The 27,379-nt window shown below is 40.3% G+C and overlaps 1 protein-coding gene across 1 annotated transcript in view; it reads right to left on the reverse strand.

Moving 5' to 3' along the window:
* Window positions 1-27,379, reverse strand: part of LOC110955485 (calsyntenin-2-like) — a 356,305-nt gene that overhangs the window by 236,835 nt on the left and 92,091 nt on the right. Inside the window, exon 2 of the mRNA XM_051958076.1 lies at window positions 2,699-2,821. Within this exon, the coding sequence (XP_051814036.1) occupies window positions 2,699-2,821 (123 nt within the window). The remainder of the gene's footprint in view (window positions 1-2,698; window positions 2,822-27,379) is intronic.

Genomic DNA, 27,379 nt, shown 5'->3' on the forward strand with positions numbered 1-27,379 from the left:
ACCCTAATTTAACAGTATGATAAGATCTGAAATGGGTGTGTTTATAACTTCTATAGGACAAGTGCAGTGGTTCTATTTCAGTAACTTTTTCTACTTTTACAAAAACCTAGCCAATTAAAAGATATTATCAATGGGGCAACTACATCACATCTAGTTCATAGAAACTTAATTACATATATATTCCATTATTCATTTGTATTGCATGTCCGATGCGAACGTGCAGAGGGAAATGAGTATATCCCTTCTGCAGAGAGACGGAAAGCAAAGGAGAGGTTAAAAATGAACTATCCCATTCAGTTTTGTCTTATTGTTGTAAAATGTTGAAATTGTTTGGAAGGCGTTGATGGTGTTGCACATGTTTGCGAGGAGGGAAAAGTGACAGAAATAGTTGCGTAAAGAATGACAAAAGAGAGTCTGGGAGCAAAGTTTTTCAACACTTGTGACAGATAGTCAGATAGTGAAGTTCGGAAAGTTACAGAAATTGTCAGACACGGATCCCAAGTTGACGCATCTCCTTGGTTTCACTTTTCCATCACAGCTTCGACATCACTCAACGTATAGTTGTAACTGGAACGGAAAAATCGAGTCGATGAATAACTGAGTTTGTGTGGGCACATGTCAGCTAATAAAATATGTGTTGTGACAGACTAGGCAGAAGCAGATGCTCCAGACATATTTTGTTCATATGCATGTGTAACTCACTTCATGAATAAAAAACTGTTTTTGATAAAGCATAAGACTGAAGATGTACATCAAAGTGTACCTCCTTGATGTCTGTAGCGTATAGCTGTTTCTATCACCTGCCTGCCTTATTTTTCTTCGCTTGTTAGGGCAAAACAACTGCACTTTGTCAGACACAGCCATGTTTAAAACTATGAGGATCTGTACCTGAGCGCTTCACTCTACCTGACATCCTGTCTCTGTGATTCTGAAGCTTGTGAGCTGCTGTAGTGCCACAGGGATGGCTGATGTCAGTCTTAGCCAGCTTTCAGACGCAGCGCTGCCACATTTCCTGTTGTTACAGACCAGTGACTGTGGCGACTGTGGCGACTGCAGCATCCTGCGCAGCAGTCCGAGAGGATTACCGGACAGGTTTGGAGTGATGTAAGAGACTAGCAGGGAAAGACTGTGGGTTCGCGGTAATTTCACACTGAATTAATCAGAGTCGTGAGGTGCTTTTAAGTTAGTACAGATGGAAAATTTATACATTCCGATTTTTATGTTAACATCTATTTTAGATGAAAATGACTGCTGCATTAAAATCATCCTTTGAAATGTGTACAGTATTAATGTGCTAAAGCAGGTGGGGATTTTATGAGCCTGTAAATGTCCCACAGTTCCTGCCATCGCCAGTTCAGCTGTGTGACAGTCGTCAGTCAGGCAGCCAGTGTCGGTGTCTTAGATGTACTGTAATTAAAACCTGGCTGGCCTAATTAATGAGGCTTAACCGCTACCTGTGCACTGACCTGCCACTCCACCCTGGCAATTTGCTCGAAGAAAGGAGGATTCGCTTCAGCTAATGACTCGATAACTGCCTGTTCCCTGAACTGTGCCTGCCCAGTTGGACACAGCCTCTGTAAGGAGCAGAGAATAAGAGGGTGGCTGCTGCAGTGTGCCTGTGAGGGTTTGTTGGGGTTGCTCAGAGGTGCAAAGACAAATATGTGGGAAGTGGCGATGAGAGGAGGAGAAGAGTGTGGCAGGAGAAATGAGAAGCGATAGAGAAGGCAGGCAAAAGAGAGGGAGACAGACTGGTGATGTTGCTGGTCTTGTTTATTAATAATTTAGTGAGAAATCTCTCCCACCACTCTCACTTATGAAATCTAGGAATACCCACATGCTCTGCCTTCTGTGTGCGAGTGTGTGTACTTTCTCCTTGTGTGGCTATCAGTCTGTCGAGAGCCAGAGGACATATGCTGGTCAGCCAGCCACCCTCCCTACTGTCTCATCATTTTCTCTCTTTCTCCCTGTAGGGTGGCCATTATAGTGAGTCCCCTCAGGCCATGCCACAGCACAAGCACGCACACAAACACAGCAGCAAACAATGCAAAAAATGTTTTAGTAACATACACACACGCGCGCTCTTCCTCTCCATCCATCCAGCTCGGCTTGAGGGTCTCTGTGAGTGGGCTTCAGCCCTACGTAACAGCCCCATGCTAGGGCCCTGGCCACATTAGCAGCCTAGCGGGAGATGGGCTGGCTGGGCTCGCCAATAGCCTCCAGCTAACGTCCTCCCACAAGAGCTGGCACCCTTTAGATGAGCTGGAATGGTCACAAAGTGGGAAGAATCTAATCCGGTTTGACTCTCTTTTTTTTCTACGGTGTCCCCAGCTACCATGGGGCTTATTTGGTCCACTTTCCACTCTAAATAAATAGGAAATATGAGTGCTGGATGCAATGTATGTTCAGTGGGAATTATTGGATTAAATGGTTGCAGCACAGAGCAGGGTTAACACTAAAAAAAGCTGTGATGCAGCAGTTATACTGAAGCCAATTTAAGCCCCTTCACAGTGATATCACATGACAGCTTTATATGGTTTATATCCTTAGTGAAAGTACATCCTGCAGCTATGCTTCCCAGGGTGGATTAACACTTGAGTCATCATTGACTGCCTCCATTTGGTCTGAGATATTCTGACTTTACCCCCGTTGTTATGATCCTCCTCAAGTTGACAGCCGTTAATGTTGAAGTGTACCATACCTGCATAAGGAATGGGAGCATCTTTGTCCAGGGCCACAAGGGGAGGATCCAGCAGAACGATGTCAGTGTTTTCAGTGATCACACCATGGTATGATGTTTCAATCCATGGCTTGTGTTTATTCACTGAAGAGACAGAAAACAAAATGCAAGACGTGAGTATAACACTTGCACAAAACTCTCAGTCTTAACATACAGAAACACACTTCCTCAATTTAATTTCACCCGATAAACTGATAAACACACGCACGCACGCACGCACGCACGCACGCACGCACGCACGCACGCACGCACGCACGCACGCACGCACGCACGCACGCACGCACGCACGCACGCGCTATTAACGAAGCTCCTCCACTCAGTTTATGAGACATCCTCATTCTGCTAATCTCCCCTGCGACTCCTTTTCTTTCTTTTGTTCTTGTCTTCCTTCAAACATTCCCTGCAGGTTTCAAAGCACGGCACCACGCTTGATCAATGACTGCCACTGCGCTTCCAGCACAAAACTGTGGGCTGAGTCAAAACAAAGTTCACAAGCTGAGGGCTGATTAAGGGTCATAACTGAGTAAAAGCCCTCAGGTTGTGTGTGGCACTGTGCAGCCCCACTTGACATTTGTTTACCATCTTGTAGTCAAAATAACAAGAAGAAAAGAGTCCAAAGAGACAACTGGAGGTATTAAATCAATCTTGGAGCTTTTGATTTTGGCCCCCCAAAAAAGCAACAAATTATATTTTGTCCTTTTTCTAAATGTCAAGTTCAAAGTTATGGATTGGTAATGATGAAGCAAAGCTGTAATTTGAAGTCCTCTCAAGCTTTGCTTTAAAAAACACAGAACATTGGGTTTAATGAGGAATGAAGTGCATGAACAATAATCACTCTCCATTCAGTGAAAGCTTTCAAGGGAAAATAAAGAAAGTAGACCATTTCTAAGTCCTAATCAAGCAATCATTGTTACAGACCACTTCAGTTATTCACTGAATGTTTGTAAAAGCCTTTTCACAATGTCAAAATATGTATTCCCGGACAACCCAGAAAAACAAATGTCACCACACATCATACTGTTCTAATGTGAAAACACAAAGAACACTGTCTTGTTGTTCTGAAACAAATGCAGCTGTGATTTAGCTTTAATTTAATCACTTCCTTACAATTTAAATCTGTTTTTACTGCACTTGAAATCTGATTAGCGCACTCTAAAACTGTTATTTCCAAACAGAGGTACATGGAGCCCAGGGAGCACTTCTGCTGTTGCCTGGGGCTTGTGGAACGATGTGGAGAATTGAACTAATCTGCATCGAAAATACAAATAGATTTTGAGAGAATTGCACTCAAGAGGAAATTCAGCATCCAAATAGGACCATGTGACGGGAACCATTAGTACATTTATTTTAACAAAACTTCTAAACTACAAGTTCCAACAGATTGAGTACACAGTGCACACTTCCAAATAAGCTGAGACAATACCAAATGAGCAGAGAAATCAAATTAGATACCTAACAATAATGGAACATTGGTAAAAATGTTGGACAAATAATTTAAATATTAGCTAAAAGCAATAAATAAAAGGTTATAGGTTAATGTGGTTGAAATAGCTAAAGGTAATGGGTAACTGACTGAAATATAAACACAATTGACAAATGGTTGACAAAGTTAGCTGAACGTGAAAGATAAATAGTTGAATTTGTTAGCTAAAAATTCTAGACAATAGTTCCAAATAATTTGCTTTCAGCAATGAATAAAATGTGGAAAAGGCTTCAGCTAATTAATATGTTGTTGAAATAGCTAAAAGCAAAGGACAACAATTGAAAGCTTAAAATATAAAAAAGTAAAATCAAACAGCTTAAAGTAAATATTACCAGATTAACATAGTTAGTTAACAGAGTTAAATGGCTGGAATTAATAGCCTAAAGCAATGAGTAATGAATGAACATGAGAGGGAAAAAAAGAATAACCGATACTGCTAAAGCCTAATTAACCAACAGTTTGCATAGTGAGCTAAAAGCAATGAATAAATGGGTGAAATTATTGGCTAAAAGTTGTGGATAAACAATTTAAATATGAGTTAAAAGTAATAAATAGACAGATCAAACCAAAGACTGTGTTTGAAACAGCTAATAGTATTGGATATATAGTTAAAATAGCTGGATAAAACTGAACAGTGACAAAGTTATCTAAAAATAACAATTAATATAAAGCTGTCAGTAATAATTAAAAGGTCAAGACAACTAAAAGTAATGTGCAGATTGTTGAAATAATTGGCTAAAAGTAAAATAAATGGTTAACCAAGAGAGAGAAAGACAAAATTTTGGCATAACATAATAGCTAAACAATTCCAACAGTTTTCTTTTAGCTATGGATAAAAAAGTTGAGACGGCTAAAAGCAGATAAATGATTAAAACAGCTAAACAATTCTGTGTAAATCGCTGAAATAGTTGGGTAAAAGTGAAATAATAAATGGCTAACATAGTTCGCTAAGAGACAAAATGTTAGCGAACGTAATGGCTAATCAGAATAAAAAGTAGAAACAGCTAAAAAGCAGAGAAATATTTAAAACGGTTAGCTGAAAGTAATGGGAAACACTTTAATAAGCAAAAACATTGATTTTTTTTTAAAAAAAAAAGAATAGGTTGCTGATACTATTTGCTAAAAGTAACAGAACTATTGAAATAATTACCTTATAACAATAAATAAAAAGTTGGAACAGCTAAAAGTAGCTATGGATAAATAATATAAAAAGTTGCCTAAAAGCGATCAATAAATGATTAACGTAATAATTTAAAAGTGACAGGAAAACAGCTCGCAAATTGTAACAGAGAAATGAAGTAGCTAGCTAAAAATAAAACTTAACAGGGTCAAATAGGTAGCTAACAATAACATGTAAATTACTGCTGAAAGCTTTTGTTATACTGTCACAGTTACTCAGGATTTAACATGAGTGGCCAACAAGAGCCACAGATCTAAAATATACATATCCAAATCTCTTATCCTTCCATTTTTTTTTAACATTTTGTTTTGGAAATTTTTGAAGATAATATAACAATACTGTAATAATATGCATTTTAGAATACTGTGAGTACAGTAAAGGACCAGATCGGATAGATTTTAGCACAGGTTTTGAAATTATGTTTTTCAAGTCTGTGGGCAGCAGCGAAAAGCTAGTGAGATCTGGGGAACACATGCTAACACCACAGGGATGCATATTCATGAGCATCAGCCCAGAAAGCACAGCTAACAGCACTGATACAGTCAGAGGAGATCATTTACAGGGGCACAGCGATAGGAGCACATTAGTCTATTAGGACATGATAAATATGCATGAGTTTGTTACAACAGTGAGGGGTAAAGTGATACTGCATTTCAACTTTAAATGCCAAACTGTGTCATTTTGGGAATGCAGATCTTGCTGACGCTGCTGTACAGGAATTTCAAAGGGGAAGCATGATTTGTATGTGTCATCGCTGTTGCTCCCAAATGTACAGCTAAGAGAGAAAAACCAGTTGAAGAACGCTGCTTGGGGAGGAGCAGTCTGTTGTCATGCAGATACAAAACAATTAGCACACAGGTACACTCCTACTGCAATGTAACAGCTCCTTCAGCAGTACTTTATACAGGTCAAAACTGAGAATGAAAAAAAAGAAGATAAAAGATGTTGATGAAAAAAAAAAGATAATCTCCTGTTCCTACTTGAGACAAGTGCATAACCCCAATAAAATTGTAATACAAGGTAGAACACTATTTGAGCACGAGGCGTGACAGCTAATGGGGAGTCTAGAGAATTGAAGGGGCTTGTCCTCAACTTTATATTCAGTCTTCTCACAGCTTAGGAGCCCTATTGACCTTTTAATCCTTGATGCTCCATTCGTGCCACTCAACGCCACTACTTAGCAGTGTCAGGCTGACCTTAAGGTTCTGTTCAGCATTATCAAAATTTGCCTCTTGTGAGAGCACAACGCATTCCAGCTGTAATGTCACCAAAAAGCAAAAGTACACTTCATGACCAGTGGCAGACAACTCAACATCACAATTTAGCCTGATGGCGTCTTATTGCCGGTGACCTTTGTGATCACCTGCACGCAAGATGGAGTGCATCTTTCCATCAGTCACCGTGGCCTAGCTGCATTGCCACTGCGGGTTAATGACATCTCAAAGCCCCGCTGCAACTCGTGTGTGTGGGATGGAATGGGTTTTCACCAGGAGTGATGAGAGCATTAAAGGAGAGTCCACCTCCAGTAATCGCTGCAGTATCTTGAAGGGGTGCATATTAACCCCACCCTCAACCCACGACTATAGCTCACCCAATCCCTGGTAGAAAATACCGTCTTAACAGAATGGGGTCCACGCACTGACAGCTTGAGACATGCCCCTAAGTCATTATCAGAAAATGGATGGATATGCTTCTTCCTCTGGCAAATAATGCAAGAGGTTGAGGAGACAGAGCAGAGGGTGGGGTGGTGGAGAAATGAACCAACCCGACCATCAGTCCCAGAGAGTCTCAGGGGAAACATTGCAGCCGTTTACCACAATCGAACCCACAGCTGCGAGCACTAATGCCTTGACACTAAGTGATTAGCTACATACTCCTCCATGGTGACTTGAATCAAAACTAAACACAGTTAATCCTCTAATCAATAGAAAGGGAACATGACAGCTCACACGGTCGCATTTGTCTGCATCATTTCACTCCACAGGTAGAATCAGAGAGCAGCACTCCTCAGAGTTGCTCTCTTTGCTGAAAGTCTTTACACTTTTGTGTACTAAAGACACACAGCGATGAGAGGATTTGTCCTTTCGACACTTTGATTGAACTGTGTGGTGCTCATCTGCCATCGGGCCTTCAGGCTTCAGACAGACTCTAAATAGGATGTGTGTTTAAAAAAGAAATGGAAGAACTAGCAAACACACACGTATACACCTTGGGAAAAAAAAAAACTGCACTCCAAGTGACCCCAATTTTTAAAAGCAAACACCTTGAATGGCTACTAAAAGCGCTCCGTAAATGGCATGCGATAACCTGTGTTTGTGAATGGAAGGAGGTCGATTTGCCAGCGTCTCATGAAACCTTGCGGCTTTTTGGTTGAACACAACTAGCTGAGATGCAAAGCACCTTTTAAAGACAGACTTACAATGAAATGCATCATTTTCTATGAACAAGCAGCAGACAAACTGCTCATAAGTGATTGTCATATTGTTTTATTTGAATCTAAGATGCTATTCTAGCCTTCAGGGCAGACTGGAAAAAATCCAGTTTTTTTTTAATATCTCCCAAAAAAGTGTAAAACCTTATTTTACCTTCATTGTTGTTTATTTGTTTTAATTAACAGCTACAATTCCAACTTTCACTGCCTTCCACTGTTCCATACTCTCTGCTTTTTGACACATTTCCCATGTAGCAACTAAATTAATATACTGACAGTCAGTAGAAACTTTGAGGTAGAAATGTACGCAGAATTCTACTTGTAGGGGGGTTGTAATTATTCATTGTGGATTTACTGATGATCTAGTGCCCTGGTAGTTGAGATAATGATGAGTTGTCATTTTGTCATGATTCATTGCACATGGGTTGGTCACTTTGCAAAAGTGAACCAAATACACACCAAGCAATACTCAGTGAGTATCTGCACAATTTGAGAATGGGTTTTGAAGGCCTATATAAAGGCCCAAAAAAGGCCACCATTGTTAGTCCAGTGAACAGCATCATGTCGCGTCTATCACATGAACAACGTCTCCGGGCACTGGGTATGGTGGAGGCCGGTTTGAGCTACAGTGATGTAGCCAGGCGTATGGGCTGTTCCCAACCCACAATCAGAAGCCTGGTCCAAAGCATGCGCCGACGGATTGCTGCCTGCATCGAAGCAAATGGAGGCCATACTCGGTATTGACTGTTGTGACTTTGTGTTTGGCAGGTGCCGTTTTCTTTTGTGAAATTCTTTATTTTGAAATCATTCCTGAAACTTTAGATTTTTGTTTCTGTATGCCAATATGCTAAACAAATGATTCATATGAAGAAAATCCAGTTTCGGGCTTCAAAATAAAAATTATGTTGAAAAATATGGACTGTCAGTGTCGAATCTATTCCGCATATGTTGCAGTAATAACCACTTCCTTGTAAGTGTCTTTTCACAAATGAGTGGAGTTAAAGGCCACTGAATCATCTTTGTACTTCGAATCAATTTAATCACAGGGTTTGAGGGATACAGTTATCAAACCTGTACAGGCTAATATAATCAGGTTGTGTGACAGCTGAAAGGTGAATGCCGGCGCTCAGATGCCCTTTACTGCTGCTGGTCAGCGGGACTATTTCCCTCTGCCATTTCACTGCCAATTAAGTCATGGATTTGACTTGAGGCTCCGAGCATGGCAGAGGCACTATAACGGCTGATTAATCTCTGACCAGGCAACAGTGTGCCACCGTCACCGTGCTGGCGGGTGCCACCTCTTAACGGGCGGGTGCTGCAATCTGAGCAGACCCCCGGGGGACAAGGGAGGAAGAGAAACAGTTGTAATTAAAAAGAAATCTGTAGGAAATTAAACTCTGATTGATAAGGTCAACAAAAGGGGCTGTGATGAATACATCAGCATAATGAAAAGTAAACGTTGCGGAGACAGTTAGCCATTACTGCGACCAACAGGCAATTACAGCTACACCACAAGCTGGGAGCTCACGCCAGCTCAAACAGACTCAGAGATGTCCATCAAACGGGTCGCTGCGAATTATCGAGAAACATCCCCACTCTGCCGACGTCAAGGGATGTGTCTCGGCTCGCTTTCTTCTTTCGCCTCAACCACTCTATCATCGCAGCGATCCGTGCATTCTTTGAACCTTGGAGATCTTTGCAAACTTTAATCTTCTTTGCACTCTGGCTTTGTGCTTCGCAGAGCGAGCTGACAGGAACCATCTGCAGGGAGAAGACTTTATTACATATAAAAGCTTCTAAGTAGATTCCTCGTTGATACATTGAGTCCTCAGGTCCTTAACATTGATTTTGACTTGAGATCAGTTAGACTAAAGATTCACACTTGTAGTCCGCAAGCTAATAAAACTGACATTATACGGCGCACGTTCACTCCTTTTTTAACTGCTAATTTATAATATATGATGGGAAGCTTATCTTTATCTTTGCAGCCTCATGGATATTTAAGAGCTACTGCAGTGATTTATTATGACTCTTAAGGTCAAAATCGGTGGAGCAGCAGGTCAAACTCCACAAACAATACAGTCTACAGTTTCAATAATGCACCTCAGTAAGCCTCACACCCACAGGTTGTAAAGAACTAAAGCCTTATCCTGACACTGCAACACATCCTGATATGACTCGAGTTAATATTGTCTTTTGTGAGCCAAAACAAATACACAACTAAAGCTTCTATTTATTTCACCATGCAGGATCTTGAAGGGGTGAATTTTAGCTTATTTTCATGCCACTAGTAGACTTGCAAGTTGGTGCATCAAGGTTGCAGCACCTTCATTCAAAAATTCCTGCCTAAATCTGGTTTAAACATGTAGTTTAACATGCATGTGCCAGGTTGAGCTCAAATCTTTATAAACAAAAAAAAAATGAGTCCATGTCAAAAACATTTCTCAGTCTCTTCTATTCCTCACTGCACCTCTTAGTTTGGGCACCGTTCTCTGCTATGCACTTAAAACCTATTAGACAAAATGAAAAAAAGTTAATATATTCATTTTCATTCTTGCCTATTAAGTCACCCTCCTCTACAAATGACAGCCCTGGAATTACTAAAAAGTCATTATTGTATAGTCGTGAATAAAGTTAAGGAATTTTAATGAAACTAAAGTGAACAGATATTAGTTTCTAAAAAAGTAGACGCTGTGGGACAGCACAGGAAGATTATTTAATTACAGTCACTGGATGACTTCATATTTTAAAAAAAATGAACTTGACAATAATCAGTCTGACTAAAGCAAGGCCATGAAAACAGATGAGAAATGAACCTTATTCTTCCATCACACCATCATTTGCAATGTTAAATTCAACAAGGAAGCCAAACTGAAGCTCGCACTACAACAGCTGACAAAGTTTACCGAATAAATAAGAGGAGGGCTCTTTGTGCTTGAGCGGAATACAAGTAAGTTCATTAGTCAGTCAGAGCATACAGCAAAAGAAAATGTGTTCCTGCCAAAACACCTGGGTCACATTGAGGCTGTCCCTCCACAGCCTCTCTCAGACGCCGACTCCCTGACCTGTGCTGTGCTTCGTACGGAGCTCCTTCTGCTGTCCTCTCATCTCACAACAGCGCTGAGGACACACAATGGAGACTAAATTCCACACTTTTAAACCAACACAGTGTCCTCTGGGCTGTAACTGAAAATCATGACTCGGCCTGAAAATAATTCACCTGTTGCCCCGTCTTTGGCCTTTTGTGGCTGTAATATTTGGATTTAGTTTCTTGAGATTATGAGCTGTTCATAGCCCTCGGCTGGGTGAGATAAAGCAGGATCACGCTGTGCTTTTTTTTCCAGTTTTGTTGAGAGGAATAACCCAACAATTCAGAGGCCGTTCTGCATCGCCCCAGGTGTGTTTGTGTGTATAAAACATGTAGGTGCGTAAAATGTAGTTTTTCAGCTGGCGCATGTTTGTGTGCAGGCTGCTTCTGTGGCCTCTGGCAGGTAGTGCATTCTGGCCACCATCCCAGCGCCTGGTGGGTGAGTGGGTGAGTGTGGGGAGGCGGGGGGAGGTTCAGCGGCCAACTGAAGAGCAGAGCAGAGCAGAGACCCCACAGCCACTGAGCCTAACAAACCCAGAGCAGCACAAGTCACCATGTGAAGCTACCCTGCGAGTGCTCTGACTGCGGTAAACAAGACGAGAAAAAACAGCAGCAACAAACCGTCAGGCTCAAAGGTTCATGGACAAGTGGAAAAATTCATGAAGGTGCATTTCTAGTTCTGCACAACACAAACAGAAACAAAAAACACTGAGAGGAGGCAAGTGCTGCCACACATATCAAAGTCCGGCTTTATTTGCACCTCAGTGAGCAATGGCATTTTTGTTTTGACATTTCTCTCCCGTCTACCCCTCGACATTGTCCCTGCAGCGCAATGATAGAGCCCAGACAAAGGTCAGGCTTTTATCATGAGCTTGTTTTCCATCCACCTTGGCTGAAGTGCAAAACCCCCCTCTGGAGTCACAATGCGAGAGCAAAAAGGAGCTGGAAAAAGAGAGGAAAGTATAAAAGACACTATACAAATAGTTTGCCTCTGCTCTCTAAGTCACTGCGCTGCCATATTACTGCGTGTGTTGCTCCACTTTCAGATGGGGACTTATTAACCTGCAGAGATAGCGAAAGAAATAAAAAGGCTCACAGACGCTCTGCTGCTGCTGCGCTACCACCCCCCTACCCCCCCACTGCCCCTGGGGAAGAGCGAGAAAAACAAAGAGAGACATGTAGGAGTGTTATGCATTAAAGGCACGCCACAGAGAGAGAGGGAAAAAAAACTAAAAGCATGATTCCAAATGACTAGGAGTGGATGTATAGGAGCTGAATATGCACTTTTGGTGCCATTACCCCCAGCTATCATGACCCCTCTTTATCAAATGGCTTCATAGTCACAAATGTTCTCTCCGTGCATCATTTGAGAGCCATTACTCTGATCCATTACTGCATGTGCAATTTGAGATATGGCATTTACAGCTTCCTGCTTTTCTCACATACGCACTAGGAACATGTCAAGAGGTATGCCTACACAGCAAAGTACTGTCAAGGGGCACGAGTTTAAGGAATGTACCGAATAGCAGATGGATCCGGGACGATGGTGGGAAAGCTTCTGAGAATACATTACACAGTCAAAACTATCCCCCATTATTGTTCTAACTCCTTTCAGGCCAAGGATATCTGACAACCTTGACAATTTTCAAGCTAAACTACAAATATCACTTTCTAACAAGGTTAGTGCACAAGAATTTTGAAACACTCAAGTTTTGGTGCTGAATTACAACTCTATCCTCATTTCATTCACCCCACCCATTTAGCAGTGACACATCCTTCCACTCAAGACCTCTTTGAACACTCTTGCCACAAACAGTTTCAGGGTGGCATGTCATTTGGAATGAAACTCTGTTGAGACGTCAGATATTTTTGTAAGTCAATTTACAACAAGTCGTACAACTATGACAGTTTCATCCACAGCTGTCGACGTTTTGGTCTGAAATGGATCCTGGCTCTGAAAGATGACATCTTCATTCTTAATCCTGCCCACCTCAGAAGCAGCAGGCTGGATGGCACCCCTCTATCCTGACTGCACAGACAATTAGTGGCCATATTTTTTCCATTTTTAGAAGCACAGTTTCAGCGTCATTGTTATTTCACCATGACACTGCAATGCACTGTGGCTGATTCCCTAACACAAACCCTTTGTTGATTTCTCAGTGGGACAGAACCGGACTGTTGCGTACATAACTGCAGCGTGTGCAGTGGTCTGTGAGTGTCTGCAAGGAATGTGTTCAAATGCGTAAGGAGGGGTCCTGCATCCCCAGTATGTGAAAAATGAAAAGTGCTCAGCGTGTTCTGTTCACTGAATATCAAACATGCATCTGGTTGAAAAGTTAATTCAGGAAAATTGCAAAACGTGTTCATTTGCAGACTGTGAAGTGTGCGAGCTTTTGGATACAAATGGAAGCTTGGAGTGCAGACACAGCTTCATTTTCCAGCTCAGCAACACTGACCATTAGCCATTAGTGCTTTATTTGAATGTGCTGATGGCTGCTGCTGATACGCAGGGTAGAGTGGGGTACAACCTAACACATTTTGCTTTTGACTAAATCACTTAAAAAATATTAGAGTTAGAATATTCATGTGTCTTTACAAGGAACATTCCCCTCTCTGTTAGACATTACTACTCAAAGTTCACTCCCCAGACCTGCCGTTTTTGTACACTTCCAGCACATTTGGCAGAAGTAAAATACTACAACCCACCCCACGGGCAGAGTTAACTGTAACAGACAGATGGCTGGTTGTAAAACTTGCAAGAGAAGTCAGTTTGAATGGGACTAATTCAGTACAGTTCTACCTATTCACGATACTGTTTGTGGATATATCTATGATTCATAGATAGCGGCACATCCCTCATGTAACCATCAATCAATCATGTAGGGAAAAATTTATAAATAAATGAATACATATAAACTATAAACAAAAGCAGTTTTTTCTATGAAGATAACATTAAATGAATCATAAATGCAGTCTAGACATCGTTAATGTGGTAAAGGACTATTCTAGCAGGAAACATGATTTTTAGTGGAATATCTCCATAGGGGTACAGAGGAACATTTCCAGCAACCATCACTCCTGTGTTCTAATGCTACACTGTGTTAGCTAATGGTGTTAAAAGGCTCATTGATGATTAGAAAACCCTTGTGCAGTTATGTTAGCACGTGAATGAAAGTGTGAGTTTTCATGGAAAACATCAACTTCTCTGGGTGACCCCGAACTTTTGAACAGTAGTGTATATGGATATTATTATCCATCCATCTTTTTCCATCAATGATAGATGATAAATAAGTATATGTGGAATTCTTGGAAGCTGAAAACGTCCCAGTTCTTGCATGGCCAGCATACTCACCGGACATGTCACCCATTGAGCATGTTTGGGATGCTCTGGATCAGCATATACGACAGCGTGTAGCAGTTCCCGCCAATATCCAGCAACTTCACACAGCCATTGAAGAGGAGTGGACCCCCCCTCAATAAAACAAAACTGCACCTTTCAGAGTGGCCTTTTATTGTGGGCAGTCTAAGGCACACCTGTGCACTAATCATGGTGTCTAATCAGCATCTTGATATGGCACACCTGTGAGCTGGGATGGATTATCTCAGCAAAGGAGAAGTGCTCACTATCACAGACTTAGACAGATTTGTCAACAATATTTGAGAGAAATAGTGATATTGTGTATGTGGAAAAAGTTTTAGATCTTTGAGTTCATCTCATAAAAATGGGAGCAAAAACAAAAGTGTTGCGTTTATATTTTTGTTGAGTGTAGGTACCCATATAGGTCTATTTATCCATCATTTATTGGTCTGTCCCTGATGAATATTCAAATAAATAGACCAATGGATGGAGACAAATGACATTAATTTACCACAGATGCTAAAAAAAGCAACAAAATTAATTCAATTAATGAATATTGACAAGAGACTTTCTGTTAAACATCGACTATTTTTGTTTTATATTTTATTTCTGTCTGTAAGGGAGGCAGCAAACATGAAAATCATCTTTTAAAGACATGTTCACAAACCACACAACATTGTTTGGCAACCAAGAGTCTAAGAAAGCTCAGTCAGATGGGTGGGCGTCTCATTCTGTGGTCAAAAAAGTGGTGAGAATCAGTCGGTTTAATTTCAGTATCTTTGTACACTTTGGATGGCACAGCTGTTGCACCATGTTTGAACTTACCCCACCATGTGGAGTTTTTCTCAAGCCGAGGCATCACTTTCTATGAGGTAATGATTTTTATAGGTAACAAGATGGTTATTAATATAATATGAGGTTCCTTACATGCACAGGCCATTCATCAAAAAGCAGGTACAGAAAAGAAATGTACTTGACAAACTGTCTTGACATAGATCTACACTAAAACACGCTCAAACTCTTAGCGTGAGATTATCTTCTATCAGTGTGGTAAACTGACCTGAAGCAAACACTCTCCTTGAACTCATGTAACCACTTAAAAAAATCTCTGTTATGCTCATCCCTGTGCTAGGACGGGCCTTGTTCACACTTACTAGTCTATATAATACCAAAGACTTGATGCACTTAAAAGGTAAACTGAGGATAAAGGTGCGCTTGCAAGACAAGTTGCGCTTACATTTTCGGACCATTTTCTGCTTCGTCAAGTGTAGAAACCTTTTCGCAGCATTTCGAATTCCTGGTGTTTTGCACTGAGTTTTGTTATATGAATTTACAGATGTGGGTGGAAATGGATGTATAGGGAGAGAACTGAAGATGTAGAAAATTGTGCATATAAATCCATCACCGGCAAACACTCCGGCTGTTTCAAACCACTTGTAGTCTCTCATGCAGCTCAGTAAGAGTCTCTTATCGGCGGATGGCCTAAAGTGTGAGCTGGATGCGTGTGCGTTGGCTGAGCAAGAAGTCAGCGTAAGAGACAAGTTCTCAGGTCTTTTTGATCCCAGAAGAATTTTGCTCTGGCCGGTTAATGTGGCACCTCAGGCCAGATGTGAAACAGGGGGTTGAAAACACATTGAGCCAATAAAAGTATCCCCAGTGTAATCCTTTTAGAATGGTTGAGCTTTTGAAGTGAAGGCCACCGTCTTATGGAACATGAGGTGCACTATGCACAGTAATCTGGTTAAAGAAATGTGTGACTGAATGTGTGTGTGCTGACAGGAAGCACCGCCGCACAGACAAAACACTTAACACCGATGGCAGCATGACCTCGGGTAATATTTGTCCTCGAGTCTGTTCTGATATAGTTGACTTTATCAGTATTTTCTCCTCTTTTCTGTTAACATCCACTTGTGTCTGTACTTTCAGCCACATCACTCAAATGCATCCAGTCTAGCCTGTAACTCTTTTGATCTTGGGCGCCTGTATGGACACGTGCTCTTTTTCTCCCACACACACACTTACTTCTCCACAGCACTTAGTCCCCGGTGCTGGTCGGAGTGTGTTCATGATTCCTCTTGGCAGTCCATCCCATTTTGCCTCTCTCTATCTTTCTCATATCACTCTAAAAATCGAAGGCAAGTGGGCAAGGAGATGTGATGAGAGGAAGAGAGTATCCCTACTGGGACCCTCTGCACCTCTGCGAAGCACACACATGCATGCGCACACACATTTAGTTCATCTCACCTCATCCTGGAGGGATCCGGGGAGGGAAAAGAGAGCTAAAACTCTTAATTTCTCCTTCTCCCCGAATGAAACCCAAAAATAGATCATTCAGAAGAGAGCAGAGAGAAATGAAGTGAGGAGGACCACGCAGATACAAAAAGAAAAAGCCCGAGTGAAATCACATTGGAACATAATTTTTTGTAAATTCGTATTGGTGTTAAATTTGCCAAAGACGATAATTATTAGGGATCAAGCGATTATCAAATCTAATATGCAGCATTTTTCAAATTAGTGTGACAGTTGTTTTTTTCAAATTAATTTCAAATATGCCACTTTGGCTTTGATGCAGCCTCGTCTCTCTATCTGTCATCAAAACAACGTTGCAAGCAATAGGCTCTCAACACTGAAGGATTCATCTTCAAAAGCTCTCTTTTAATTAATCTAATGTGAAAAATAAATAAATGCATTTTAAAAGAGTTTTGTGCCTCAGTTTTTCAAATACGTGATGCCAGGGTTTTCAGTGTATATCAGTTTAAAATATCGGATATCAATATTGACCCTGAAAAGATATATCAGTTCACTCTATTACATTTATGGCAGAGAGCAACTTTAAGTGGTATTGTTGGTAATCTGTCCAGGAATGACAACTACAAAGACACAGAAATCTTCTGTGCGTCCCTGGAAGATGATTAAATAAATCTAACACAAGTTTTTCTTGTCTGATGATTTGCAGCATCAGGCCATAAAAGCAAACAGTGGAGTTGATTCATTTACAGCCTCTCACCTGAAACAGCTCCAATAAGCCAGACGAAATCAGCTCAAACAAGACCTTTTTCTTTCTTTCTTTAACAAAATAAACTATAGGTCATAAAATGAAGAAGAAAAGAACTTCAAAAAAAGGTTTATTTTCTGAAGAAGGAGACAGAAATGCACTTCTTCAGCAGTCTGATGCTGGATGTTTTATGTATTTAAAGCAGAACAATGTGCATAAAAGTACATTTTAAGTCTTGGCTGACAATGTTATAAAACACCTGTTGCGCTTACTTGTAATGTAAGTGTCATGACTGTAATGTTAACACAGCCAGCATTGCTGTAACATCCGCGCTTCAAAGTAAGCTTGGCATTTTGTTACATTTATTTATATCAACATTAAGGAAAACCTGCAAAAAGATCACTGTACTCAGAGGGAGAGACCTAAAAGAGACTGTTCAATTCAAAGAATGAGTCAACTACATAAGGTATGATGCTTCATATGTTGTCATTTATTGACTGCTTGTGCGTGTGTTGTACTACATACAGATGAGTGAAAATTTAAAGGAAAAATGTGATACATCGACCCCTACAGTGGTGGCTCTGTTAGGATACAGAGGACATTTTGCTGGCATGTTTTGGGTCCACTTGTCCCCTAGCAGAGAAAGATTACTGCAAGTCAATACAAAGATGTTCTGAGTGATCATTTTTATTCTATGATGAAACACTTCCTGATTCTAATTAGAATGGTCCAGAATAAGAAAGACTCCATCTCTACAGCATAAGGCAGAATGGTTTGATAAATATGATGGGAATCCTATGGTCACAGTCACCAGATCTGAATCCAATTGAACACCTATAGGAGATCTATTTTCCTTTAATTTGTCAACCGGCTGTATAGACATAAATCATAACAATAACATGAAACACAGATGCTTCTAAATTCAGTACATACAGCTATATCCACCAATTAGTGTCAGCAGCAATTCCCCACCCAAATTAATTGTATAAAATCACATTTGCACCCATGTCTAAAGTTAAGTAATGGCAATCATCAAAGTAATGCTGTGAAGTGTAGAACTGGGCTTCAGTGTCGCAATAAAAGCAGAGGCGGAGGTTTAAGCTTTAATATATCTCTTAGAATAGTACTCCACTGATTTAGCATTGCGCTCATGCACTCACTAGACTCGCAACACAAAGTTAGAATCAAAATCAATGCAGCGGTACCAAAGACATCATCTTTGTACATTCACATGCTTCTTCCTTGTCAAATTCTAGCACCTGCTTTACCCACAAAGCAACTCCACCACTGATTGGATGGTTATACCAGTGGAGGCCAGAGAAGGGCTCACACTACAAGAGTTTCGAAATCCTAACAGATTTTGAAATCAGGTTGCATCACACACATGAGAAGAAACTTCACACATATTCTTCTCTCTAATCTCAGACATGTAGACACTACAAGAGGGAGCCGGAGGGAGCAGTCAGGGAGCAGAGCGCCACATCGCGTGATCTCATGGGGAAGCAGATGGAAACTAAATGGAGACTGCGGAGCACAAACTTTCTGTAGCGCTAATAATGCTTTGCAGTGAGAAAAACAAAAGCAGAAGCTCTAAACAAATCTAAATAAGGAAACTGTTGGGGTGATAGGGTCGATACAAGTTGTCTATTCTTGAGTGAGAACAGGTGTTGAGAATTTAACTGTCAGTTTACATATCTGTTGCTAACATTAGCCTCAAGAATACCTAATGTTGCTAGGCAACAGCGTCCACTGCTCCAGGTGCTTCTGTGTAAACATCTATTTTAACTTGCAAATTATTATTATGTGATCCTTATGAGTCTGTGAGCAGTTTGAGAGGTTGAAGACTGGATCTGTAAACACCTCACATTACCAATTATAGACCAGGATCTGACTGTCAGGAGGGCTGAAAAACTCGCCACACCAAAATATCACAGACTGAAACCGGCTTTGTGTTGTCTTGAGCTTCTCAGTCAACTGAGTCTCATTCATAGGTGGAGAATGGCTACGGATGACCTTTTAACTCCACACCCCCAGATTCTCTAACTTTGTAGTCTTTAGACCCAGCTGGTGCTGCTTCAAGTCCCATCGCTTGATGCAATTCCTCAGACTTCACACGGCTTCGTCTGGAGGCACAAAAGGCTTTGAAAAACTTTTATCATATGAGCAGTAACACTCCTAAACACCTGTAAACAGACTTAGATGTGTAAAATCAATTACACTCCCCTTTAACTCTATCTGGTAACTAACTTTTATGATGTAACAAGTTCTAAGTTTTGATGCTCAAATCAAAGTATGTTGGAACTTTATTTAAACAGATGATGCAACAGCCTGCAGAGTTAGCCACAAACAATGATCCGTTAGAAAATGTAGATGATGGGCTCATCAATTTGCTGTAACCCTGTTGGTCGACGATGGCTAATAGCTAAATAATTTACTAATTGTCAAAGAAAATGGACAGACTAACAGAAATGGCTCTGGAGGTCACTGCTGTAGAAAAACAAACATGGGACTTTATTCACCGTACATATACAGCAGTGACTCTTAAAACCAAAACCTTGAATTTCACCGGTCCAGCAGCTTTTTCTAACACGCTTGAACCTAGAAAGCTGCAGTGACCTTGAAGGCCAGACTGTGAACTGAGATGACAGAGAAGCTCAGAAGGCGGCAATGTACATGAGAGAGAAAATTGCCTCAAACACACTTTAACCTCCACCATCACTGAGAAAAATCTGAATGATCACACACCAAAATGAACACTAACTAACCCACATAGGCACATCGAGAATCACACGAACACACTGAAGTAGTAGCCAATCAGGCTTGACGGGTGGATATGCTCTGGACATGTCTGACATAATGACAGCTACTTCCCCTATCTGAAGGAGATGAAGGCAGGAGGGGAGATAAACGCTCCCGGAAGACTGATCAAGGAGATATACATAGCTGCAAGAACACTTGTGTGTGTGTGTGTGTGTGTGTGTGTGTGTGTGTGTGTGTGTGTGTGTGTGTGTGTGTGTGTTCTTGTACTTGCTACATGGTGAGTACCATTTTCTGCATTTAACTATCAAAGTGAGGACATTTTTACAAAGTGAGGACATTTTGGCCGGTCCTCACTTTGAAACAGCCATTTTTGAGGGTGAAGACTTGTTTTTAGAGAACAGGTATGAATTGAGGTTTGGTTAGGGTTAGGGTAAGGATTAAGTTTAGGCAATCAGTTGTGATGGTTAAGGTTAGGGTAAGGCTCTAGGAAATGCATTACGCCTATGGATGTCCTCACTAAGATAGAAGTACAAACATGTGTGTGTGTGTGTGTGTGTGTGTGTGTGTGTGTGTGTGTGTGTGTGTGTGTGTGTGTGTGTGTGTGTGTGTGTGTGTGTGTGTGTGTGTGTGTGTGTGTGTGTGTGTGTGTGATTATAGTGTTCATGTTTTAAACAGAGAAATTGCAGTGGTACAATAAACCTCATGGAAGGCACAGAAACGCAGCAGTATTTCACAAATTTGATTGCAATTTCGGCTAACAATTAAACAAAACACAATAGCGGGCATTCAGAGCACACTCCCACAGTCTCCACTTACGCGCTGCAGAGCTCACTTATGTCCACTGGAAATTCTGACGAGCAATTACCGAAACAATTCCTCCCACTGACCGCCACTGTTTGTTCTATCATCTACATCTGCTCCCTGGGTCCTACCTCCTTTATGAGGTACCCGCACAAGTGCTAAAGCAATCAGTTATTTGGGGAAGAAAGTGTTTGCGCATGACAATATCCTCTCAACCTCTTTTTAACCGAGCCAAAGATCAAGTGGCTATTTTTACTTCTATTATACTGAAGAGAATGGCAGCAAGAGAGAGAGAAAAGAGAAAACCCACACTGTTTATTGCACATAATTTACTGAAAACTTTGTTGTTTTGTGCAGGGAAATTAATTCAGGTGGAAAGCACATGGGGGGTTCAATGGATTAAACCCGGCATCTGTTCACTGTGTATTCTACTGTAGGTGCTCTGAAAAGGCAACTGCCTTGTAATACAACATAAAACAAGCCTCCACCATTTAGCTGCGCCGAGGCAAAAGCGTGTTCGCCAAGTGTAGGCGCATTATCCCTCTGACCCTCTATTTCTGTCTTATTCAGCACCGAGATGTTCTTTTACCATTCGAGTAGGTAAATAAAAAGGCAAATTGCAGCTAAAACGATGACAGTTGGCAGCATGTATGAGGGAAGTGATTTTGGCTGTTATTGTAGCGCTTCACTGTTAGCAGCCTTGACTTGAAACAGAGACTCATCGGCAGCCAGTGGAGCAACAATCCTCCTCTCAGCTGAAACACTAAAGAAGCCACAATGGCAGGGAAACACAGGCACACGTTAGACTGCGTTTAAACTGTGTTTAAAGGGAATGCAGGAATGAACTGCAGACAACCTTGGTGGGGTCATTCATTGACTGTGTGACGGCATTTCTACGGGGAACGGTGGTTCTCCAGGAGCTGTGAGGCCAGACGTGCAAACACACCCACACATACATTCTGTAAATAGACCAGCAAATATATAAAGAAATGCAAAAGAATACTGCTCATGCACACAATGTCTGCCGCAGAAACAACAAAGCACATGAATGGAAAATGATAAGTCCAGTGTGGTTCATTTGACAAAGATAACACACTTCAGTCAGTCAATCAAACTGTCCGTGGACTTCAACGTTCTGTACCGGCCGCTGGCAAATACGCAGCAAAACAATGAGACACTAATACAAATGAAGAACATGAGAAAATAATAAAAGTGACAAAAGTTAAAAGAGATGAAAAAAACATTAATTAAAAAAAAATCAATCAAATAATAGAACATCAAACAACCCCAAGACAGTCTGATCGGGCTTGTTTTGAAGATATCAACAGATTGGATACACTCATTTTGGACAGGCGGTTCCAAATCATATCAAAATTAATTCTGAAGAACATCTAAACAGTTTAAAATGTATGTAGTGCAAATTATTACTTTCATTAAAAGAGCGTTTCTACTTATGAAAGCTTGATTAATGAAATTCTATGTATAATGTTGTAGTTATTTTTCCAATTAAATGCAGTGCTTTAGGGATAACTCTTTTACAGGATTTAAATGATAATTATTTTTGTTTGTTTCTTTTTCTTCCAAATGGATTCTAAGTTTTGTTTTGGTCATTAATTCTGTTGTTTCATATATATATAGTGAGATCTGGAACCATGGCAACATCACTGCAAGGTTTGACTTTGATCTCCACCTCTTTGCTTTTGCTGCATATTATTCAGTCGTTTCATTTCATCAGGCCTCTAAAAACAATTTAAATATTCTAAGGAGAAGCATTACTCTACTCTCCAAACATATAATATTTGATATAAATTACTTTCATGGAGGTAAAACTAGAATTTAGTGAAATGCAAACACCCGTAACGAGCAGTCATTGCACAAGTAAAGTGTGTGGGCCAAGGCACAGTAAGCGCAGCAAAACAGTCAAACCACCTCCTGACACTCACTAAGCAGTAAAGTTTGTAAAAAACTAAAATCAGACTTTAGTTTCTTGCACTACCTGACTTTTTTTGTGCTGGTGCTGCATTCCATGCATTTAACTCAATGAGTTCAGCTATAATTACTAGTAGGAATGATGGAAAACATCCTAACAGACACACACCGACTGACATGAGTCTCCACAAAATCTGCGCTCTCATGGTGATTCACAGTTTTTTAATCAGACCGAAACGGTCCTGTGGATGTGGAGGGTTTAATGAGTGGGAGCACACAGACTTAGATGCTACTTATATTGCTCTGTCTGGATAGTCCCACATATGGCAAGTGGCTCTTTGTCCCACATGACCATTTGGCACGCCCAGAAGCAAATCATTTCTGCCACAGACGGCTGGGTGGGCGGAGCAGACAGACGCACACTCACACAGAAGTGTGTGAAGCTGTCAGGTTTTGGAAGAATAACAGATTCCACCAGTCTGGTTACTGGAAAACAACATATTTACTTCCTTAAGTAAACATGAGTGGTGAGAGAAGAATTTAGATTAGACTTTACTGAAGTTAATGTACGAATATCGCAATATGGTGCTTAAATCTACTGCATTCAGAAATATAATTAGGTATGTAAGTATCACTTTAATGTATTTTAAGTAAATTAAAAGTAGCTAACAGGCATTAAAATGGTTCTTGTTAGTGTCACTATTATATATGATGTTTTTCGATTGTTGTGCTGCTGCATTTTTATGATGTAGATGCATACAAATTTGTATAAATTTGGGGAAATTTTTTCTGAAATTTTGGACTTTTTTCAGACAAGGCAACAACATTTTTTGGTAAGGACAACACGAGGGTTAACTCCTTTACTCTCTGTTAGATAGATTCAGTTTGCAGTAATACATCAACTCCGTAAGAGCATCATGCTGTGTGTTTGTAGAGTTGCAGTCCAGTGACAACCATGTATCTCGAAATTTTTCATGGGTTTGGAAAAACAGCCCGAAACTGTGACGATACAGCCGATTCCAGCTAATCCAGTGAGGGTTGAAACAGTTTATATAGTTTAAGAAACAGGAGAACTTTCTTCACATAAAAAGGAACATTAAATTGTAAAACACTCACATTCAAAATGAGCCCATATAGAGATACACGGTATTCTAGCTACGAAGGCAGATGTACACTGAAAAAAATGCCCCTCTCAAAACAAGAAAAAAAAAAAACTATTTCAAAGAACTTTCACCTTGAAATAAGTGAAAAAATCTGCCAATAGAACTAGTGAAAAATGGCTTGGTAAGATTTGAAATAAGATATGATATTTATAATATTGAGATATTAAAATTAGCTGGGAATTTTTTTGAGCTATATTTTACCAGGATTGTCAAGCTTAGGTGTCTTAACCCTCCTGTTGTCCTCATTTACAGCACCAAAAAATATTGTTGCCTTTTCAGAAAAAAAAAAATCCAAAGATTCAGCAAAAAATTCCCCAAATTTATAAAAATTTGAAAAATCTTCAGGAAGAAAATTCCTTCAAAGTTTTCCTTAAAATATTTATTTAAAAAAAATGATTTGGCAAGAAATAAAAAATGAAAATTGTAAAAAGAAAAAAAATTAAAAATGAGTACAAAAATCTTCCAAAAATCTTAAAATATCTAAAGTGATTACATATTTATCAGCAAAACTTCTAATATTTTCTTTAAGAACATTCGGGAAAAAAATTAACCAAAATCCAGCGAAATTCGCTGGATTTTGGTTAATTTTTTCCCCGAATGTTCTTAAAGAAACTTTTTTTTAAAACATTTCTCTTTTTCCCGTCAAAAAAATGTCCAAAAATTTTCCCTATAAATTTTGAAAATGTGGAAGTTTTCACTGTGAAAATAATTTTTTTTCGCACATTTTCAAATTGTAAAATGGATCAATTTGACCCACAGGACAACACAAGGGTTAAAACAAGATTGCCTTCAAACAAGTCCCTCCATCCTGCTGAAATGTCTCTTGTTAAGTGAATTTATCTTAAATCAAGTGGGATGAGACATTTTGACTAAAAGTAAGACAAACAGACTTGCTAAGAGTTTTTGCAGTGTAGTGAAGCAAAAAGTACAATTGTTCCACTTTACAATATAGTGCAGGCGTGTCAAACATATGGTTATTTATAGGTTATGATGCTGTGATTTTACTCGTTCAGCCCATTGGAGATCAAATTGGGCTGAATGTGGTCCCTGAACTAAAATGAGTTTTAACACCCCTGATAAAGTGGATTGGAAATCTACTGTTTTAAAATGGTAATACTCAAGTGAAAGATAAGGACCTCAAATTTGTACTGAGTAAAAGTATTCAGTTGCATTCCACCACAAGGAAACACATGAACACATACCTACACAGTGCAGACTAGAGGTTTCTCACCACATGCCTCCCCGTAGCATCCAGAACTAGTGTTTATCTGAGAGCGTTTCTGAGAACAGTCTGCTCATGCAAAGCACTCTGTGAGATGTATTGAAGTGCACTTCTGTCCCTGCCCTGTTTTTCAATACATTTATCACTGCATTGTCTGGATTGTTTACCTCATAATTTTGTTTTTGCCAGAAAATTGACTGGCTAGCTGTGTTAGACCTTTCAGGAGCAGGCTGAGTGAGCAATCAACTGATAGCACCCGTGATGATTTAGGCAGGTCAATCTGTCACTTCTGAATGCTTCTGTTCTCAATAAACAATAAAAGCTGAAGGAGTAAACACTCATTCTGTGTTTAAATGGCCCAATTCTTTCACCTAATGCTGTTCTTTCTCATTTTTCCCCACTTTTTGTATTCTTTGTCAACATTTCTTCAAAACAGTTTGCTTGTATGTCCATGAAAGTTTGTTTGTGCCTGTCAGTCAGTCAGTCAGTAGGATTGAGCCAAAAAATGACGCTCTCCAAAAGCACTTCTACTTTCTTTATTTTCTCTCTGTTTGTCATTTAAATTCATTGTGCACTATTCGCGTCTCCCAGATTATGCGAAAAGAATTGCCACCACTGCGGTCCCATTACAGTCCTCCTAGCTGCAGTCTAAATGGCGTTGATTTGAATGGCTTTGCTTTGGGTTACACCCATCTCAACCTGGTTCCACTTATTTTGCCGAGGCGGTGACAGGTCAACAAAGGCAATTACATCCCAGTGGCTTGAGGGAGCTATTTTCAACCCAGAAATAAGAAGTAATTCAATTTAAAAAAGCTATGATTATTGGGATGTTCTTTACTGCCAGACTGAACAGTTTAAATGCTTTATAATTTGACAACCTCTATTCATTTGCCTCCAATGAAATTCTGAAACTATTCAGTGCTGCCGCAGCGGGACAAAACGTAGAAGAAAAGACAAACCATAAATAACTTTCGGTAAGAACGTCTTGAAGAGAACACACTACATGCTAGATGAGCGTACTAATTCCAACACATACGCACACACACACGCGCATAAAGACACAAAACATGAGGGAAATTAAAACTTCAAACTAAACATGAAGATTGATCACACTAATGCATCTTTTTTATGGTGCAGCAGTGACAGCTCAGCATGTTCTTCATCATTCACAATCAATGGGAAATGTCAGAGCTGTGAGTCTGGATCTACTAGGTGGAAACATGCTACGCTGGCTTCCAGACACAGCTGACAGAGTGCTGAGAACGTATTTGTTACTTACAATAGTTACTGTCTGGCAATCAACTGTGGAAGGCCTGTGTTGTGAAGTGTGTGATGAATGGAACTGAACACCACAAGGGAAACGGAACCTGTTGTGCTATAATCAGCCCAAATGATATTTGGTTATGAAAAATTGCTTTAATCTCGAGCCAGAGTCTGCATAATGGAGCACAGCCATGCGTAGCGTGAGGCTTTGGTTTGGTGAGGCTACCACCTGACTGTGGCCATTTGCTAGCCTCATAGCTGCTGAGGAAGATGAATGTTTACCAGGAATAATTAAAGGGAAGGTTTCGAGTTTGTCTTAAAACAATCATCAGGTGTTCATAAGAACCTTGAAACTGTTTTTGCTTGCTGTAATCATTCTTCCTGTCCGTTATGGCTACGTATGCAATATTACTATAAGTGATGGGGTACAAAGCCCAGCAGTGTGTCCCTGTGTAGTCTGACTCACCGGATGAACCGTGGGTGTAGGCCTGCCATTGGCTAAGTAATTAATGAGACATTCTCCTGCCCTTTTGATACCTTTTTAAAATTCCCCTCACTCTGGGAAACAACAAAAAAACCTTAGAGGTAGCAGCCTACACAGTGAAATGGTTCTTTTGGTAAATGGTTGTAAAGAAGTAGAGAGGATACGCTTACAGTATTTGTTAATTAACAGGGACACTGTTGCATGTTTCCTCACTCGTTTGGGCAAAAAGGTTTAATTTTGCACGCCTGTTAAAACAAAGCAAGTTGTCCTTGACACTAATTTCCAGTGGGGCCATTACTGCATCGTGAGCTCAAGACAACTGTGATTGGTTTTAAGAAATAAAAACAAACCAGAGTGTTTGTTTCTTCAGATAGCGCACTGATAATGAGGTGCAGTCAGACCATTCTCCAGCACTGACACAGTGCTCTGGAGATAAGTTTGGTTATGCAAGATGAATTTCTCTGTGCAAAAATGTATTTCATACC

Source organism: Acanthochromis polyacanthus, chromosome 13 (assembly GCF_021347895.1).
Source record: "Acanthochromis polyacanthus isolate Apoly-LR-REF ecotype Palm Island chromosome 13, KAUST_Apoly_ChrSc, whole genome shotgun sequence".
In the NCBI taxonomy this organism is placed as follows: domain Eukaryota; kingdom Metazoa; phylum Chordata; class Actinopteri; family Pomacentridae; genus Acanthochromis; species Acanthochromis polyacanthus.